At 36.5% G+C, this 17,966-nt stretch overlaps 1 protein-coding gene across 1 annotated transcript in view; it reads left to right on the top strand.

Annotated features, from left to right (window-relative positions):
• Positions 1 to 17,966, top strand: part of LOC133176742 (dynein axonemal heavy chain 6-like) — a 45,634-nt gene that overhangs the window by 6,113 nt on the left and 21,555 nt on the right. Inside the window, exons 11-40 of the mRNA XM_061311814.1 lie at positions 517 to 588; positions 1,706 to 1,896; positions 2,410 to 2,518; positions 2,671 to 2,791; positions 2,968 to 3,119; positions 3,396 to 3,548; positions 3,753 to 3,854; positions 4,120 to 4,269; positions 4,614 to 4,856; positions 5,280 to 5,423; positions 5,571 to 5,780; positions 6,245 to 6,457; positions 6,774 to 6,954; positions 7,176 to 7,272; positions 7,452 to 7,594; positions 7,869 to 7,939; positions 8,182 to 8,439; positions 8,609 to 8,890; positions 9,197 to 9,358; positions 11,877 to 12,168; positions 12,515 to 12,786; positions 13,151 to 13,363; positions 13,818 to 14,003; positions 14,390 to 14,586; positions 15,007 to 15,190; positions 15,442 to 15,666; positions 15,916 to 16,137; positions 16,574 to 17,011; positions 17,296 to 17,467; positions 17,742 to 17,905. Of these exons, the coding sequence (XP_061167798.1) occupies positions 517 to 588; positions 1,706 to 1,896; positions 2,410 to 2,518; positions 2,671 to 2,791; positions 2,968 to 3,119; positions 3,396 to 3,548; positions 3,753 to 3,854; positions 4,120 to 4,269; positions 4,614 to 4,856; positions 5,280 to 5,423; positions 5,571 to 5,780; positions 6,245 to 6,457; positions 6,774 to 6,954; positions 7,176 to 7,272; positions 7,452 to 7,594; positions 7,869 to 7,939; positions 8,182 to 8,439; positions 8,609 to 8,890; positions 9,197 to 9,358; positions 11,877 to 12,168; positions 12,515 to 12,786; positions 13,151 to 13,363; positions 13,818 to 14,003; positions 14,390 to 14,586; positions 15,007 to 15,190; positions 15,442 to 15,666; positions 15,916 to 16,137; positions 16,574 to 17,011; positions 17,296 to 17,467; positions 17,742 to 17,905 (5,619 nt within the window). The remainder of the gene's footprint in view (positions 1 to 516; positions 589 to 1,705; positions 1,897 to 2,409; positions 2,519 to 2,670; positions 2,792 to 2,967; positions 3,120 to 3,395; positions 3,549 to 3,752; positions 3,855 to 4,119; positions 4,270 to 4,613; positions 4,857 to 5,279; positions 5,424 to 5,570; positions 5,781 to 6,244; positions 6,458 to 6,773; positions 6,955 to 7,175; positions 7,273 to 7,451; positions 7,595 to 7,868; positions 7,940 to 8,181; positions 8,440 to 8,608; positions 8,891 to 9,196; positions 9,359 to 11,876; positions 12,169 to 12,514; positions 12,787 to 13,150; positions 13,364 to 13,817; positions 14,004 to 14,389; positions 14,587 to 15,006; positions 15,191 to 15,441; positions 15,667 to 15,915; positions 16,138 to 16,573; positions 17,012 to 17,295; positions 17,468 to 17,741; positions 17,906 to 17,966) is intronic.

Below are 17,966 nucleotides of genomic sequence, written 5' to 3' on the forward strand. Positions count from 1 at the left end.
AGGTTAAATCTTCAATATGGACCTAATCTAAATCTTCACGAGAAAAATTGGGGAGGGGAGGGGGGGGTTAGAGTATAAATTTCTCTTCAGTGTGCTTTGAAATTCTAGCAGCATTGTGAATATATATATACATGTATGACCAAGCTTCAGTGATTGTGTTATCATAAATCAGACTAAACAACCAAATACTATTTCTGAGTAACTCTCCCAGCTTTACAATGATATGGAAACCAAGCATTCATTATCTTCCTTATAAATTCTCTAATTATTTTATTAAAAAGCATTATCTAAACCTTGTTGCAAGGTTTTTATTACACCCCTCTAAGGCTTTGTAATTATACATGTACTCATCATTTCCAGAGGGTAAAGTAATTTCTATACCATATCTCTAGTTCTACGAGGTAGGAAAAAAATTCTTTCAGAATCCGAATTAAAGCCGAGCTACACTGATCACACAAGGCAAATCTATTTTTCTGTTTAACCCTCATTTAATGTGGCTGGCCTGTGACCTTACAGAGAGAAGAGAAAAAAGCCGAAAAAGCGCGACAAGAAAAAGAGAAAGCCGAAAAGGGAAAACATGAGGAACAGGTAGAAGAATTATCTCCCTTATTTTGTTGTTTTGACGTAGTTATCACCCTTTTCCTGGTAGATCTATATATAGCTGCCCTCTGCTTATGCTTTTAAGCACACATATCTCCCCTGCTTTTATAAAAAGAAGAGTTACTTGTAGTTCTTAGATAAGGTGAAGGGATATCAATTTATTTTTGTTTTAGTTTACAGGTTCAACTTGCAAGCTGTATTTAATATTAAAATGTCTTCACTTTTAACTGTCACTAATGAAATGACTTCACATATTAATAACATGGTGTGCTCATGTTCATGGAGTGTAGTTTGAATAGCTAATCAATGAAAATTATCAGAAACTACCATCATTTAGCTGTTTCCCTATTTATAAGATATGCCTAACATTTTCAATAGGGAATTTTTTTTTCATATTTTTATTTCCAGATAAAAAAAAAAAAAAAATTAATAAATAAATAGATACATAAACAAATGCAGTACATTTTTTTTTTCAAAAAATGTTAAAGCTACTGTTTCATTTAAGATTCTAAATGTTATATTCTCCAAAAATGTTGAAATATCAAAGGCAGATACATATAGTTGTACCTGTAGGGATATTATGACCTTCAAAGATGTCTGTCATCTTTTTGAAGTCGATAGCTACAAACTATATACTATAAATAAATTATTTCTCTTTAGTACCTATATTTCTACTGTGACACACCTGATCTGGACTCTGGGGTACACATAAAAATTATTTAGTAGTTGTATTTCTCTCTCTCTCTCTCTCTCTTTGTTATGGCATTTCAAAAGGCAACATAGTCAATTTCTTTTGAATTTAATGTTATTTACTGGAATGTTTTGTTTTAATTTTTTTTAAAGTCAATGTTCATGACTTTTGTTATAGTTTGACTTTTTTCTAAAACTAGTTTACTTTAAAACAAATAATTAAATTAAAAAAAAAAATAATTTTTTATGCTCATTAATTACAATAATTTTCATAAAACTCAAATCAAATATACAGAACTTCTAAAAAATGTTTATGAAACTAGCTAAAACAGATCTAAGGTTATCTGAAATTTCAAACAGCAGATCAAAATTTACTTAATTCAGATTTTAATTTGAGTGTTATCTGCCCTTACAGGAGGATGAGGAAGGGCACCAGTTGCCTCCCTTGTTCATCACAGAGTTTGTCCTGGAGCCCAATCAGCTCTTATTTGCGCCGGACTCGGACGACTTCCAGGAGGGACTGGCTGAGGTCATCAAGAAGTTCCAGGATGCTGTGTTGTCGGTTCAGAACCTGGTACCAGACAATTACTTTGATGCTTTCACACAGTAAGTTAATGCTGAAACATGTTTATGTTTTTAAAGGAACTGACACAGTGAATGAGAAAAATGAGGGTGCTGTAACATTTTGTACAGTTCTATATGTTAACCTAGTCATACATATTCTTGGTCATATTCAAATTTTAGAGCAAGTGATGGATGTATAATCAAATTAAAATCAGCTCTTTGATCCACTCCCAAATTTTATATATGTATTTATATCTCATTCGGGAGTTGATCATAGATTTGAATTTAATCAGATTGGTGTTGGATATGCTGTTTTTAACAAAATCATGAATTAACACTAATGAGCACAGAAATATATTACTAACACCAAATGCATTATACATCCTGGTTTATATGCACAAAATGCCAACATCTTATTTCAACTAAGATTTCAACACATTAATTTGATGAAATAAATTCAGATATGATACATGTATATGTCAAGTTCATCAGAGATGCTCTGGATGTTTTTAGATAGAATTCTTGTAACTACATTTAATGATGTCCTTCTTTTAGCCCGATCATCAACAACAAATTTGAGGAGAAGACGTGCGGTGACGGTCCTAGTCTAAGTACCATGTTTGAAGATGACAAGCACCTACAGAGCATCATAGCAGACATCAGGGTCAGTCAAATGTTTGATTTCTATGTACAAAGCACCTGTTCATAATATTGATCAATTTATAAATTAATTTCAATCAGTATTATCATTTTAGGTGAACAACACATAATTTTTTGATACTCAGTCAGTAAAATGATTTTTGTTCTTTCTTGCAGAACTCTATTACTGCGGCTTTCAATGCTGCCTCTAACTATGCTGACACATTTGAGCCTCACCGAGAATTCTACAGAGAGAACGAGAGTCTGGATCTGGAGGCACTCCGAGCACAAGAGCATGGTAAACTAAGAGTTACTGCCCTTTGTGATGAAAGTACATGCACAAATACAAATAATGTACCAGATGAAATTACTCAATTTTATTAATTGATTTACCTGCATGGTTTTGGACTTCTAGAAATGTGAACTTCAAATATTTAGTTTTCAAGCAAGTTACTTTTTTGAATCCTATTTTAGATGTGGCCTTTTTTACTGAGGCTCTAGAGAAGTACAACGGACAGGTGAGGATGGCCCAGGTCATCAAGGAGAAACGACCAATCGGAATGCTCCTCATAGACGGAACTAAGATGAAGAGTCTGCTGTGTCCCTCACCCATACGATGTCTGGATGTAAGTCATATATATTTAATTTTTAGATGCAATGTAAAGTTTTCATGTACAGCATCTTATCTGACTTTATGTATTAATACACAGACAAACTTAAATATCCTTAGGCTAGAGTAACTGTGAAAATATTCTAGATATCAAAGAGTTTGAAATTTCAAAGATGAAAAATTAATTGAAAAGTCAGACCACCGTTTCACTTTTACATTTCCTTTGTATTCAATATATCAATGTTTTGAGAAACTGAATTTCAAAGGCAGGTCTATGATTGATCAATTTCAGGTCATTAATGATCTACTACCAGTGAAGGCCAGAAAGGAAGTGGACAGACTCATTGCTGAGTTACAGGACGCTCAGTTCAAACTTGAGGTCGTACCTACCACCACCATTGAGTTTGTCAACTCGCTCACGTTCCTGGATGACATTCAAGTCAGGGTAAGTTAAGTTGACTCAGAGTAAGTTGCCACACGACAAAGATGGCTTATGCTCATGAAAACATGGGAAATCTTAGGTGTAATAAAATTTTTAGATACTTATCTTTTTTAACATGTTCTTAAAATATTTAAATGTCTTGAATGTACGTCATCAATAAAAATGTACAGTGTATATTCAAGCTTAGAATTCCTATTTTTTTAACAGATTGATCCTTTGGAGAAGGAGGCAATGGTTGTGAAGGATATGTATGAATTAATTGAGCAGTATAATGTACCTACACCACCAGAGGATTTTGCTGTATACCAGGTAATGTGTACATGTGTCTATAGGTAGTCAAAATTGTTACAAGTCAACTGACTTGATCACTTCTGAGAGGCATAAAGCCAATTGTGGGATATTAAATGCTGAAAATTTTATTCATAATTGGGAAAGGGTGGGAGAGGAGGGGGATTCTAAGGTAAGAAGGGGGTGGAAAGAATTCAGGGAACCTTCTAAAAACCCACTTTATTTCAAAGATGAAAGCACATGTACTTACTGAACTTTGATGTTTTGTTTTTGAATTTTCTGACAGACATTGAACCCCAGCATCACAGGTGTTAGAAATGCCATAGATAAGTCACTAACAGAGAGAGATGCCAACATTGACAAGTTCTGTACTCACCTTGACAAGGACATAGCCGAGCTCGGCAAAGAGGTCAAAGAAATCAAACAGGAGGCTCAGGTAAAGGGAGATAATCCAGAGGTTTGGTAAGGGAGATAATCATGTGAATGCTGCATGCAGGAATTCTTTCTCAAACAAATGATTTTTGTTTTTTTCCCTTTTTAAGCTTTTCAAGATTCAGAAATAAAAAGTTAGAATTTAGATCTTATTGAACATAGTTGCTAAGACTGTCAAATTTTTCAAAGTTAACATAGGAATTACTCAAATATTTCTAAAAGTCTCTCAGGTCTGCTTTAAAAAAGTTGAACAGAATTTTTTTTGTACTACACAAGGTGCAGTGTGCTTCAATGTTTTTTATTTTGTTATATGTATATCTTGTAACACATAACATTAAATGTCTTCAGAACCCATTGATTCTGGATTCCACCGCAGAGAAAGATAAGGTACAGGGCATTCTGAAGAGAATGCTGAACCAGATAGAGGGTCTACAGAAACAAGCCTTCACGTACAAGTCGTACCAGAAGAACTTCAAGGTTGAGGTCACAAAGTACGATGCTCTGGAGGAAGTCCATGCTGAACTGAAGCTGAAGGAGCTGTTGTGGACGGCCATTGATGAGTGGGATGGCCATATTAATGAATGGATGAATGTAAGTAGAATACGGAAATTAGGGCTGGAAAAATTTACTACAGGAAGCATTCTTTGTGGGGCTGGGTGGGAGAAGCAATATTTTTTTGTTTACATAGTAGTTAGAAAAGGTTAGAATGTGCATAAGACATTAGATAATTGGAAAATTTGAAGTGAATTTAATTTTTATTAGACTAATGATTTTATGATGCAATTAAAATTTCAGAATATTTGAAAATGGGGAATAAATTCTTCACTTCAAATTTTCTGAGGAAAATAAATCATTATAAAGATATATCTTAAATTTTTAAGAGATTTAAAGTTGGTTTATGATATTGTGTGTGTGTGTTGGGGGGGGGGGGGGGTAAGGGGATGGTGAACATGTATATGCCTTGAAAAGTTGAGGTGTACTTATAATTTAAATAAACTGCAAATACTTTTTTAGGTTCCATTTGAGACCCTTGACCCAGAGCAGATGAACAACACAACCATGAAGTTTGCCAAGTCTGTGATGCAGCTGGAAAAAGGACTGCCCCCTAATGGGGTTGTCCCCATGCTGAAGGAAAGAGTGGAAACAATGAGAGACAGGGTAGGTCATTTCATGTAATCAATAGTTTTTTTTTTCTTGAATTTTCAATTTTTGATGTGTAAAATGGAAATGGGATGGTTATAAGAGGTGAATAGATTAGTTTATTAATTTTCGTACTTGTGATGTCTGACATATCTCCATTTTCAGTTGCCAGTAATCACAGATTTAAGGAACCCTACCCTGAAGCCCCGTCACTGGGAGGTGATAGAACAGATCCTGGATTACCACTTCACCCCAGAGGACCCCCTCACCCTGGGGAAACTTGTGGAAATCAATGCCTTCCGCAGTGGAGAGGCCTTACAGGAAATCTCAGGCCAGGCCAGCTCAGAGGCCAGTCTGGAGGCCATCCTCAAAAAAGTACGTAGTAGTAGGAGGCAATTTTATTTAAGTATGAAAGGGGAGTAACATAATTTTCTGTTTGAAGTTAAAACAAAAATAACCATAATTCAGAAAATTTGATGACAAGAGGAAGAAAGATAACTCTTGCAAGAAGAATAAAAGTCTTAAAACCTTGCTTCATTTTTTTTTTTAAATGAAATTTATAGGAGAAGCATATTATCAGATGAATTTCATTATTCGCAAGAAATATAAATTTTCTGAGATTTCCACAAAAACTGAACAACCACAAAAACTACTTGTTATACTGCTGTGTTAGCATGCTAATTCAAGGTTCAAATTTGTTTTCAAAGTTTAAATAATTTTATACCCAATATTTAGCAACTTAAGTTAGTCATGTGCTTGTACAAAAATTATGCATTTTCCTATTATGTACCGGTAATCAGAACATTGGTTTAATGGACCACATTTTCTGTCTCTTTTAGGTGGAGGATTCCTGGAAAGCCACAGAGTTCATGGTTCTGCCACACAAAGATTCCAAGGATGTTTTTATCCTTGGTGGCACGGACGATATTCAGCAACTTCTGGATGACAGCAACATCAATGTAGCAACCATCGCTAGCTCTAGACATGTCGGCCCAATCAAGAGCAAGGTTGACGAATGGACCAGAAACCTGGATCTGTTTGGAAAAACCCTGGTAAATATTTCATTTTTTGAGATTACGTAATTAACCAGTCAAATTAAGTAATAATTTTATGTTTTTGTAAAACGACAAGAGATTACATATTTTATGTATTGGTCATATGATTGACCAATCAAATTAGCTTGTAATATCATATGGCACAAGAAATTAAAAAAAAAAAAAAAAAAACAAGATCTTTATATATCTGAGAATGAATTTATTCAAAACTGTTTGCTTCTCGATGGAAATTATCTGACATCTAAGGTCATATTTTCTTAGAAATGTAAACAATTACACTGTAACTCAGTACAAAATTTTCTGTCTCTTTCAGGATGAGTGGTTGAACTGCCAGCGTAACTGGTTGTACTTGGAGAGTATTTTCTCTGCCCCTGACATTCAGCGTCAGCTGCCAGCGGAGGCCAGAATGTTCATGCAGGTGGACAAATCCTACAAAGATATCATGAGGAAGGTCAACAGGGTACCACTGGCCATAAGAGCTGCCACTCAACCTGGTAAGTTATACCACTGGCCAAAGAAGATTCCACAGGCTTTTATGAGTCTGATAAGTCTGTAGGGTACCACTGGTGATCTCAGGCACCACCTAGCCATAAAAGTTTGTCATGTAACACAGTTTGATAAATATTATGACAGATATACATAAACATGTAATAAACATGTATCATGTTTTAAATCTTTGTCTGATTTATTTTTTTCCAAATTTGTTAATTTAAAGGTTTGCTGGAGACTTTCCAGAACAACAATGCCTTGTTGGACCAGATCCAGAAATGTCTAGAAGCCTATCTGGAGTCCAAGAGAGTTCTGTTTGCCAGGTCTGTCTGTTTGTCTAGCTGTCATCATTTTAACTTCCTTCAATTGCATCTGCTAAATCATATCAAACTTTAAAGCATGGAATGGTTAAGATATATATAAATTATAAATCAATTGAATGTTGTTCTGAATTTCAATTGAGTTGAAGGTTAAGTTGAAAATGATTTGAAATCTATTCCAGATTTTACTTCTTGTCTAATGACGAGCTCCTTGAAATCCTGGCTCAAACCAGGAACCCCCTGGCTGTACAACCACATCTCAGGAAGTGCTTTGACGCCATCGCTAAACTCGAGTTTGGAGTTTTACCATCTCAAGACCCAGATGGTGAGATAGTCTGTGAAGACAGAAATTTATGAGTCAAAACTAAATAGCATGATTTGAATTTACAGATTTACTAACACTGAGTACCTGTTATGTTTATTATTTGAGCAGAAAGTCTTATCTATTACAGTTTAAATCTGCAAAACATCTATCTGGCAGTGCATTGATAAGGAATTGTCAGTGTTACTTTGTGTTATATTGCAGCAAGAATACTTGATCATTATTTATGTCATGCTTTTGTGATTTTCAAAACTTTTAAAATATTTTTGATCAACAGAGGAAGTACAGTACAGTAATGATATCCTGGCCATGGTTTCTCCAGAAAATGAAGTCGTCAGCTTAGGAAGGGTAAGTTGAATTAGACTGAACTTTCAGAGTTTAATTAAAGAAGATAATTATTGAGGAAATTTTGTCCAAGATCACATGAGGAACCTGTGGGAATTCACATAAATTTTCAGCAACTTTATATAGTAAGTGGTGTCTAGATTGGTAATTCACATAAAGTTATCACCTTTTGTCACGAAGTATGAGAGCTTTATTTCACAATTTAATGATTTTTTTGCACAATTAATGCATTCTATTTTATCCAGGGTTTGAAAGCCAGAGGAAATGTGGAAGACTGGTTAGGAAAAGTAGAAGAGGCCATGTTTGTTAACCTCCGTAAGCTTGTAAAGGCGGCTTTGGTAGATTTTGAACAGAGACCGCGAGCTGAGTGGGTGGTGACTCACGCCTCTCAGATCGTCCTGACTGTGTCACAGATCATCTGGTGCCGAAATGTGACAGAAATTCTGGAGGGAGACATGGACAGACTAGAGGGCATGAGAGAATTTGAACAGAAAAATTTCAAGGTGAGCTGAGGTCATTGAACCTTGACCTCAATAGTTATCTTGTCAAATTTTTTCAATAAACCTAGATTCTCATTTATTAACATCATATGCATGTAGTAGGTCTTAAATACATGGATAGCAGGGAGAAGGCTTTTTTTCACTAAAGTCTTTTACCTTCTGTGTATTTTAGGATTTGAATGAATTGGCTGCCATTGTACGTGGGGAAATCCCCAAACTCGCTCGAGCAAACCTCTGTGCTCTGATCACACTTGACGTCCATGCTCGAGACATGATCACTGGTATGGTGGCTTCTAAGGTAGACACTGTAACTAACTTTGAGTGGCAGAAACAACTGAGATATTACTGGGATCTGGAGATGGACAACTGTGTGGTCAGGATGTCAAACTCGCTGTATGTGTACGGATACGAGTATCTCGGGGCATCACCGAGATTGGTCATCACCCCATTGACTGTAAGTATATATTAAAAAGTTTTGTGGTAAGAAACAGAAGGAAAATAAACATGTAATTTTTGTTAATTTTGTAAGCTTTGCCAAAGAAAAGATTACTAAGTTGCATTAAAATTGTTTTACAGATGATAAAAATATTTCTAGGCAATTTAAAAAAAAAATTATTTTTGGTAAATCTTCAGAGAGATAAATAAAGCTGTTTATTTCACTGCAGTGTATAGAATTATCTTTCTGAGCATAAAAACCAGTGCTGGTTTTATATAAAAACACTAAGAAACTTTGTACAGCCTACCTATTTGACTATTAAAGGATCGTTGTTACCTGTGTCTTATGGGAGCCTTACAGCTGGATCTTGGGGGTGCCCCAGCTGGCCCTGCAGGGACAGGCAAAACAGAAACCACTAAAGATCTGGCCAAGTCCCTCGCCAAGCAGTGTGTGGTCTTCAACTGCTCTGATGGTCTGGATTACAAGGTAAAAAGATTCTGAATTATATATTCTGTACAAGCTAAAGGGCAATAACTCTTACAGTAACCTAACAAATCCTTAACGGTTAATAGAGAAAAAAAATATAAATCTTTTGGGTTCTAAATTGTTTCCATTCCTTCAAACTGAAATGGAGTTGTATGAATGGGAACTAGTTACAACAGTGAAATAACATGAATTCATGTTTCTTGATAAAATTTTCTTATTTACAAGCAAATGTTTGATTAAACACAAGGGACTTAACCTGTATATTAAACTCAGGTCTTGATTGTGCTGAAATCAGATACAAAACCTTATGCATATTCTGTAAATATACTTTTTTTAGCTCACCTCGACGAAGTCGAGATGAGCTTATGCTATACCCCCGGCGTTGGCGTCGGCGTTAGCGTCGGCGTCCCGGTTAAAGTTTTAAAAGCAAGTCCCATTCCCAAGTAACTATAAGCCCTACCTGGACCAAACTTGCATGGATGATGCATCTAGGGATGGACACTTCCACACTTGCTTCGGATGCTGGATATGACCTAGATTTTCCAGATGATCGACCAGGTTAAAGTTTTTGGAGCAGGTCCATTCCCAAGGAATTATAAGCCCTACCTGGACCAAACTTGCATGGAGGATGCATCTAGGGATGGACACTACAACACTTGCTTCGGATGCTGGATATGACCTAGATTTTCCAGATGAGTGACCAGGTTAAAGTTTTTGGAGCAGGTCCATTCCCAAGTAACTATAAGCCCTACCTGGACCAAACTTGCATGGATGATGCATATAGGGATGGACACTACCACACTTGCTTCGGATGCTGGATCTGACCTACATTTTCCAGATGAGTGACCAGGTTAAAGTTTTTGGAGCAGGTCCATTCCCAAGTAACTATAAGCCCTACCTGGACCAAACTTGCATGGATGATGCATCTAGGGATGGACACTACCACACTTGCTTCAGATGCTGGATCTGACCTAGATTTTCCAGATGATTGACCAGGTTAAAGTTTTTTGGAGCAGGTCCATTCCCAAGTAATTATGAGCCTTACCTGGATCAAACTTGCATGGAGGATGCATTTAGGAATGGACACTACCACACTTGCTTCGGATGCTGGATATGACCTAGATTTTGCAGATGGGTCACTAGGTTGAAGTTTTTGGAGCAGGTTCATTCCCAAGAAACTATTAGCCCTACCTGGACCAAACTTGCATGGATGATGCATCTGGGGATGGACATTACCACACTTGCTTCGGATGCTGGATCTGACCTAGATTTTCCAGATGAGTGACCAGGTTAAAGTTTTTGGAGCAGGTATCCAATTATAAGCCCTACCTGGACCAAACCTGCATGGATGATGCATCAAAGGAAGGACACTACCATACTTGCTTCAGATGCTGGATCTAACCTACATTTTCCAGATGAGTGACTAGATTAAAGGTTTGGGAGCAGGTCTATTCCCAAGTGATTATTTAAGCCTTACCTTGAACAAACTTGCGTGGATAATGCATCTAGGGATGGACGCTACCACACTTGCTTGGGATGCTGGATCAGACCTAGATTTTCCAGATGAGTGACCAGGTTAAAGTTTTTGGAACAGGTCCATTCCCAAGTAACTATAAGCCCTACCTGGACCAAACTTGCATGGAGGATGCATCTAGGGATGGACACTACCACACTTGCTTCAGATGCTGGATCTGACCTAGATTTTCCAGATGAGTGACCAGGTTAAAATTTTTGGAGCAGGTCCATTCCCAAGATATTATAAGCCTTACCTTGACCAAACTTGCATGGATGATGCATCTGGGGATGGACACTACTATACTTGTTTCAGATGCTGGATCTGACCTAGATTTTCCAGATGATTGACCAGGTTGAAGTTTTTGGAGCAAGTCCATTCCCAAGAAACTATAAGCCCCACCTGGACCAAATTTGCATGGATGATACATCTAGGGATAGACACTACCATATTTTCTTCAGATGCTGGATCTGACCTAGATTTTCCAGATGATTGACCAGGTTAAAGTTTTTTTGGAGCAAGTCCATTCCCAAGGAACTATAAGCCCTACCTGGACCAAACTTGCATGGATGATGCATCTAGGGATGTACACTAACTAACCTGCTTCGGATTCTGGATCTGACCTAGATTTTTCACATGAGTGAATTTTAGCCATATTTTAACCAAATTAGCATGGATGATGATGTATCTAGAGATGGACACTTCCAGACTTACTTTGGATTCTGAATCTAATATTGATGGATATTAATCTTGGAATGTACACTAACTAGGAAAAAAATATGATGTGAGATTTACCTTACTTATAGATAACATTCGTCGAGGTGAGCTTAGTAATCTTTGATTACCTATGTTTTTATGAGGTATTAATTCCATGGAATGACAATTTCTTTTAAACTACACTTGGACTAATTTCCAAGGAAAACTTAATACAGACACATAGCGTAAATTAATACCATGCAGACAAAAGTACATGTACTTCTTATAGTAATTATTTTTCCTCTTCAGATGATGGGTCGGTTCTTCTCTGGTCTGGCTCAGTCTGGTGCCTGGTGTTGCTTTGACGAATTTAATCGAATTGACATTGAAGTCTTGTCTGTGATTGCCCAGCAGCTGATCACAATCAGAAATGCCAAGAGTGCCAAAGTGTCACGGTTCATGTTTGAGGGACGTGAAATCAAGCTGGTGATGACCTGCGCTGCGTTTATTACAATGAATCCAGGGTATGCCGGGAGAACTGAACTGCCTGATAACCTGAAGGCCTTATTCAGACCTATCTCCATGATGGTCCCAGATTATGGTGTGTTTTTCTTGTTCACTCGTAGAACTTTCCTGATGTTGAATTTTTTGATGAAGGGGGTGGGGGGGGGGGTTGAGCTGAAAAGAGGAGGTGTTAATTTTAAAAACCTAAAAGATAGAAAGAGGTGGAGACTTTTCTCTTAATTTAATGTTTTAATACATGTAACGGTAAATGTACAAACTTTCCTTTTTTTTTTTGTCGAAGCTATATTCCTCACACTTTAGAATTATATACATATTATATCAATCCACCTTTATTTGCAATAACCTATGTAGGGTGAAGACATATGATTAATCTATGAAAAATAGCTTTGAACTATTTATAACCATATTACTTTGTTTTTCAGCCTTGATTGCAGAAGTGATCTTGTACTCGGAGGGATTCGAGTCCTCCAAGAACTTGGCCAAGAAGATGGTACAGATGTACAAACTGTGTAGTGAACAGCTTTCCCAGCAGGACCACTACGACTTTGGTATGAGGGCTGTCAAGTCTGTGCTGGTGATGGCTGGAGCTCTGAAGAGACAGAACCCCGACAAGAACGAGGACGTGGTCCTGATTCGTGCCCTCAGGGACAGTAACCTCCCAAAGTTCCTCAAACAAGATGCCTCTCTGTTTCAGGTGGGTGTCAGAATTTAGTGAGTTTTTGGTACAAGTGAGCACATTGCTTATAGTTTTCATATTTATATTTCTGTTGCTTTGATAAAACTGGAGCTATACTGTGTTTGTTATGTATGATCTTTAAGGAAACAAATATCTGTGTATGAAATCTATCAATACAATGTTGAGCTTCTTATGTTAAAAATTTCCTGGGTGACTGATTTTGACATGCATTAAAAAATACTTAATGCATAAAAGTTTCAGTATGTGCAAGTTCTTGATTCATGCACTATATAAAATTATCTATACAAGTTGTAGCTGATCTAGAGTAATACCATATATTACAGCATAATTTTACATATTTCTGGGTTTTTTTTTTTGGTAGGCCATCCTACAAGATTTATTCCCAGGGGTTGAAATCCCAGAACACGATTACGGAAGATTGGAGGAAGAAATCAAGAATGTTGTAGTGACCCGTAAACTTCAAGTTGTACAGACACAGGTCAAGAAGGTCATTCAGTTCTACGAGACCATGGAGGTCCGACATGGAGTTATGTTGGTGGGGCCCACAGGAGGGGGCAAAACCACAGTGTACAATGTAAGTTAAAGGGCAACAACTCTGTATCATGTTATCAAAATGGTCACAGGATAGTTGTAAATAAGTCGCAATTAATAATATTTTCAATTTTAACATTTGGACTTAGATTATGATGTTTAGTAGACATTAAGGACAATATAAATAAACTTCCCATTTTTGCAAGTTGAATAATGATAGAATATTGTGTTTGAAATAACAATGTCAGCCAAAGCTCAGATAAAAAATGCCATCAAAAAAAGATGAAAAATAAGGTCTGTTCACCAAGGACCAGTAGAGAACAGGCCTCTACTGGCAGTTATTGAAAAAATAAAAGAATAAATGACCCCAAAGTTTTCGAAATTATGTTCATAATTGTCATAAAACATGGTTTTGAGTTCACAAGCTCGGTAAAAGAAAAAAATCAATGTGAAGCTCCCATTGGTTACCAATGATGCATGTTTGTGTTATTTTGTAGGTACTGAAGGATACGCTGACCAATCTCCATGCTGCGGGGGAGAAGAACCCCTTCTATCAGCCCTGTCACACCCACGTCCTCAACCCTAAGTCCATCACTATGGAGGAGTTGTATGGGGGGATCAATAAACTGACCCTGGAGTGGTCTGATGGACTCATGGCTATGACTGTCAGAGCCTGTGTGCAGGTAAATAGACTTAAGTAGAGGGGTGGATCTAATGTAGAGGGGTGGATCCCATGCCTTTGCCAAGTCCATGAACATGATGTTAGTTTGGGTGTTGTCTTTTTACATTATATACATTTAAATGGGCAAATTTTAAATCATAGAATGGGAAGATCATTAGAAATTTCCTCCCATAACTGAATACATGTATCTTGGTCAGAAAGGGAAATTTGTATTGTCTTGTAGCTGCGTTTAATTAATTGCCCTGAGCTTTATTTATTGCCAAAAGTTTTATCTTTTGGTGCTATGGGATTGAATTCTTTATTAAGATCTCTGAATCTTAACAATAATTTCAAACATTTAGTTAGTGAAAGTGAGAGTAAAAGAAAAACACTCTATTCTATTTTTAGGATACCTCAATGGACCACCACTGGGTGGTATGTGACGGCCCTGTGGATGCCCTATGGATTGAGAACATGAACACAGTGCTGGATGATAACAAGATGTTGTGTCTGGCTAACAGTGAGAGAATCAAGTTCACCCCCTACATACACATGTTGTTTGAGGTTCAGGACTTAGCAGTTGCCTCCCCTGCCACAGTCAGCAGGTAAACTGAATTTGTTCTTAATAATTGTTCAAAAGAAAAGATTTTATGGGCATATTTTTTTTGTAATTTAACCAATATCTTTTCCAATAGGAATATATTTGTGTAAGAAAGAATTTCATTGCTGTTGATTATAAATTGTAATACATCTGTTTTTTTTACCTTTGGTATTTGGATAAATGACAAAAATTTCTTCAATTGAAGGACAGAAAAATATTTTTTTTTAAACTCCTTCCCCTCTACTCACAAAAAAATATTTCAATATACAGTAATTTGTAATTTAAGAACATGGCCACAAATTTTGTACCTGCCTTTCCTTTGTCCACTCAGGACAAACACAGTCACAAAACTATTTCAATAAATAAAGATAAATTTAAACTTAAACTTTAAAATTTAGAAATTTTAACTTTGTAAACTTTGTAGATGTGGTATGGTATTTGTGGACCCAGAGGAACTGAAATGGCTTCCCTTCACCCAGACCTGGATAAACGGATATGCTGACAAAGTGAAGGATGAAATCCGAGAGTACATTTTGGATTTGTTTGTCAGATATGTGGATGATGGTTTGACATTTGTCCGCAAGAAGTGTCAACAAAGCATCAACCAGGTAAAAAATCACAGATTTTTTTTTTTAAAACTACATGTAAATAGTGCTGCAAAGGAGACTAGTTAATGAATCATATTGCAGCAACACATTGTAAGTCATGATAAATAATAATAAGAAAAAAAGAATGGACATGAATATTGTCCAGCATTTTGGACAAAAAACTGCAACTAGAAGAAAATTTCAGATTAAATTGTTTTTAACTGAAAATTTTTTAATTGAAAATTTACAGATAAAACTTTTTCTACCTTTAGGTTGATGTCAGCAAAGTTATCTCCCTTTGCCGTCTGTTGGAATCTCTGCTGTTCCGTCGTGGCGGTCCGGATTTGAACCAGGATCCCAACAAACTGAACCCGCTGCTGTGTACGACGTTTGTCTTCTGTTATCTGTGGTGTATTGGTGGGAACATCACAGAGAATTACTGGGATGCTTTTGATACATTTGTCAGACAACAGTTTGAGGAAAATGGAGACGCCAAGGTTTGTTTGACTTTGTCACCCCAAAAATAGATGTCACTACATGTAATGAAGAAAAAAAATCAATAGTAAATTATCTGTTATCTCCTATTTATCAAATTTGTTTTTAGGGTAGGATTTTTTAATATAGTCATATTGCATTTTATTTCAGAACAATTCGCAATAATTGTTTTTCATCAAAATTAAGACAATAAATAGTAATTAGTCAAAAGCATTTAGTGATTAATTGATTTTCCTTTGATTGTGCAATAGCTTCCCAATGCTGGAGACCTTTGGAGCTGTTACATGGACTTTGAAACCCGCCGCATGGACTTATGGGAGAAGATCGTCCCTCCCTTCAAATACGACAGAGAGGTGCCATTCTTTGAAATGTTGGTGCCAACTATCGATACCGTCAGATTTGGTTACCTGCTGGAGAAGTTCCTGTCTGTTAAACACTCTGTATTGTACACTGGAGGTACTGGTGTTGGAAAGGTAATTCAAGTTTGCTTGTTGCTTGTTAATTTTGCAATTGTATTGAAATGAGTTCTGCTTTTGTATTTTCAAAGTACAGATGACTGCATGTCCAAAAACTTTGAGATCACTGGATCACCCAAAACTTTTGACAGAACAAGAGTTTGAGCAATCAGGCCCCAAAACTTTGATCAGAAATTAAACAGTGGATTCATTAACTTTTTATTGGTTGTGGCGAAAAATAAAATTTTTTGATGTGCAAATTTGTGGATTCATTTCCAGTGTCAATAGCTAAATGTACCTAGTTTTATTCTATAATTAAATTTGTAGTTCATTGATTACAGGTACTTTATTTCTTGGACTTATTCAACGATGAAAACATTGAATAATAGTGATCATTGAAAAAAAAAAATGAAACAACTTGCAGTATATAAAAAAACATTTTCTTCTTTGACAGTCTGTGATTGCAAGAGGACTTCTGAATGGCATCGCTGAGAAGGCCAGCTACGTTCCTCAGTTCATTAACTTCTCCGCTCAAACAAGCAGCAAGAGAACCCAAGAAATGATTGAAGGAAAACTCGAAAAAAGGAGAAAGAACATTATTGGTGCCCCAGTCGGCAAACGTGTGATAATCTTTGTGGATGATTTGAACATGCCTAAACTTGACACATATGGCTCTCAGCCACCCATTGAGTTACTGAGGCAGTACCAGGACTTTGGAGGAATGTACGACAGAGAGAAATTATTCTGGAAGGAAATACAGGACGTGACATTATCCGCTGCTTGTGCGCCCCCTGGTGGAGGAAGGAATCCTGTCTCTCCAAGATTTTTCCGTCATTTTGCCATGTTATCAATTCCCCCACCCACTGAGCACAGTCTTAAACACATGTTTATGGTGAGATCTAAAATTTTGTAAAGTTAAACATGTTAAAATGAAGCTTGGATTCTAAATTGTATGTTTCAACAACAATTAGAAGAAAGATTCTAAGATATCACCAACTTATTGAAGATGACATTAAGGTGTCTTTGAATCAGAATGAAATAACGCAAATTAGCAAAGCTTGAAATCAAAGTTAAATCCTATACCAGAATATGCAGTACAACTGACATGAAGTTCACACTTCATCTCCTAGGTCAAAAAATTAATTTGCATTCAATTTTGATGTATCTAAATTTCAGCAAATCCTGGCTGGATTTTTAATGGACTTCCCTACATCAGTACGTCAGTCGACCGAGTCGATCGTTCAGGCTGCCGTGGAGATATATGGCCGAATGTCTACTGATCTCCTACCCACCCCGGCTAAATCTCACTACGTCTTCAACCTTAGAGATCTCTCAAAATGTGTCCAAGGTTAAAATTCTACCAAAAAGATTTTATTGATGCGTAAAATTTCATCAGACTGTACATAAATTTTTCAAAAAATCCAAGATGTATAAAGTAGTATGTATGTACGTGGTTAGCTTATTGAATGTTTTTCATCAAACTCAAAATTCTGTGGAAAACCATAAAACAATCTTCATAGCAAGAAGTACAATATTTATCTGGTGCACATGTCGGGTAGAAATAGGTGAAAATTTCTCGATCAATATATTTTAAATCACGATATACTTGTGGCCTTCTTCAGGTTTGCTCCAGGCAGACACAGGAGTTATTCGAGATGCTAAGCAAATCTTCCGTCTCTTTTGTCACGAGGCCATGAGAGTATTCCATGATCGTTTGATCAACAATGAAGACAAGAAATACTTCCACACCATGCTCTCTGAGATGGCTAGCAAACACTTTGGAGAGGTACAATTTTGTCTCGTCCATAATTAAATCCAGGAATTTTTTTCTAGTAAGGGAGGAGTTA

Source organism: Saccostrea echinata, unplaced genomic scaffold (assembly GCF_033153115.1).
Source record: "Saccostrea echinata isolate AGI-Se365-2 ecotype Australia unplaced genomic scaffold, CSIRO_AGI_Sech_v1 ptg000081l, whole genome shotgun sequence".
NCBI lineage: Eukaryota > Metazoa > Mollusca > Bivalvia > Ostreida > Ostreidae > Saccostrea > Saccostrea echinata.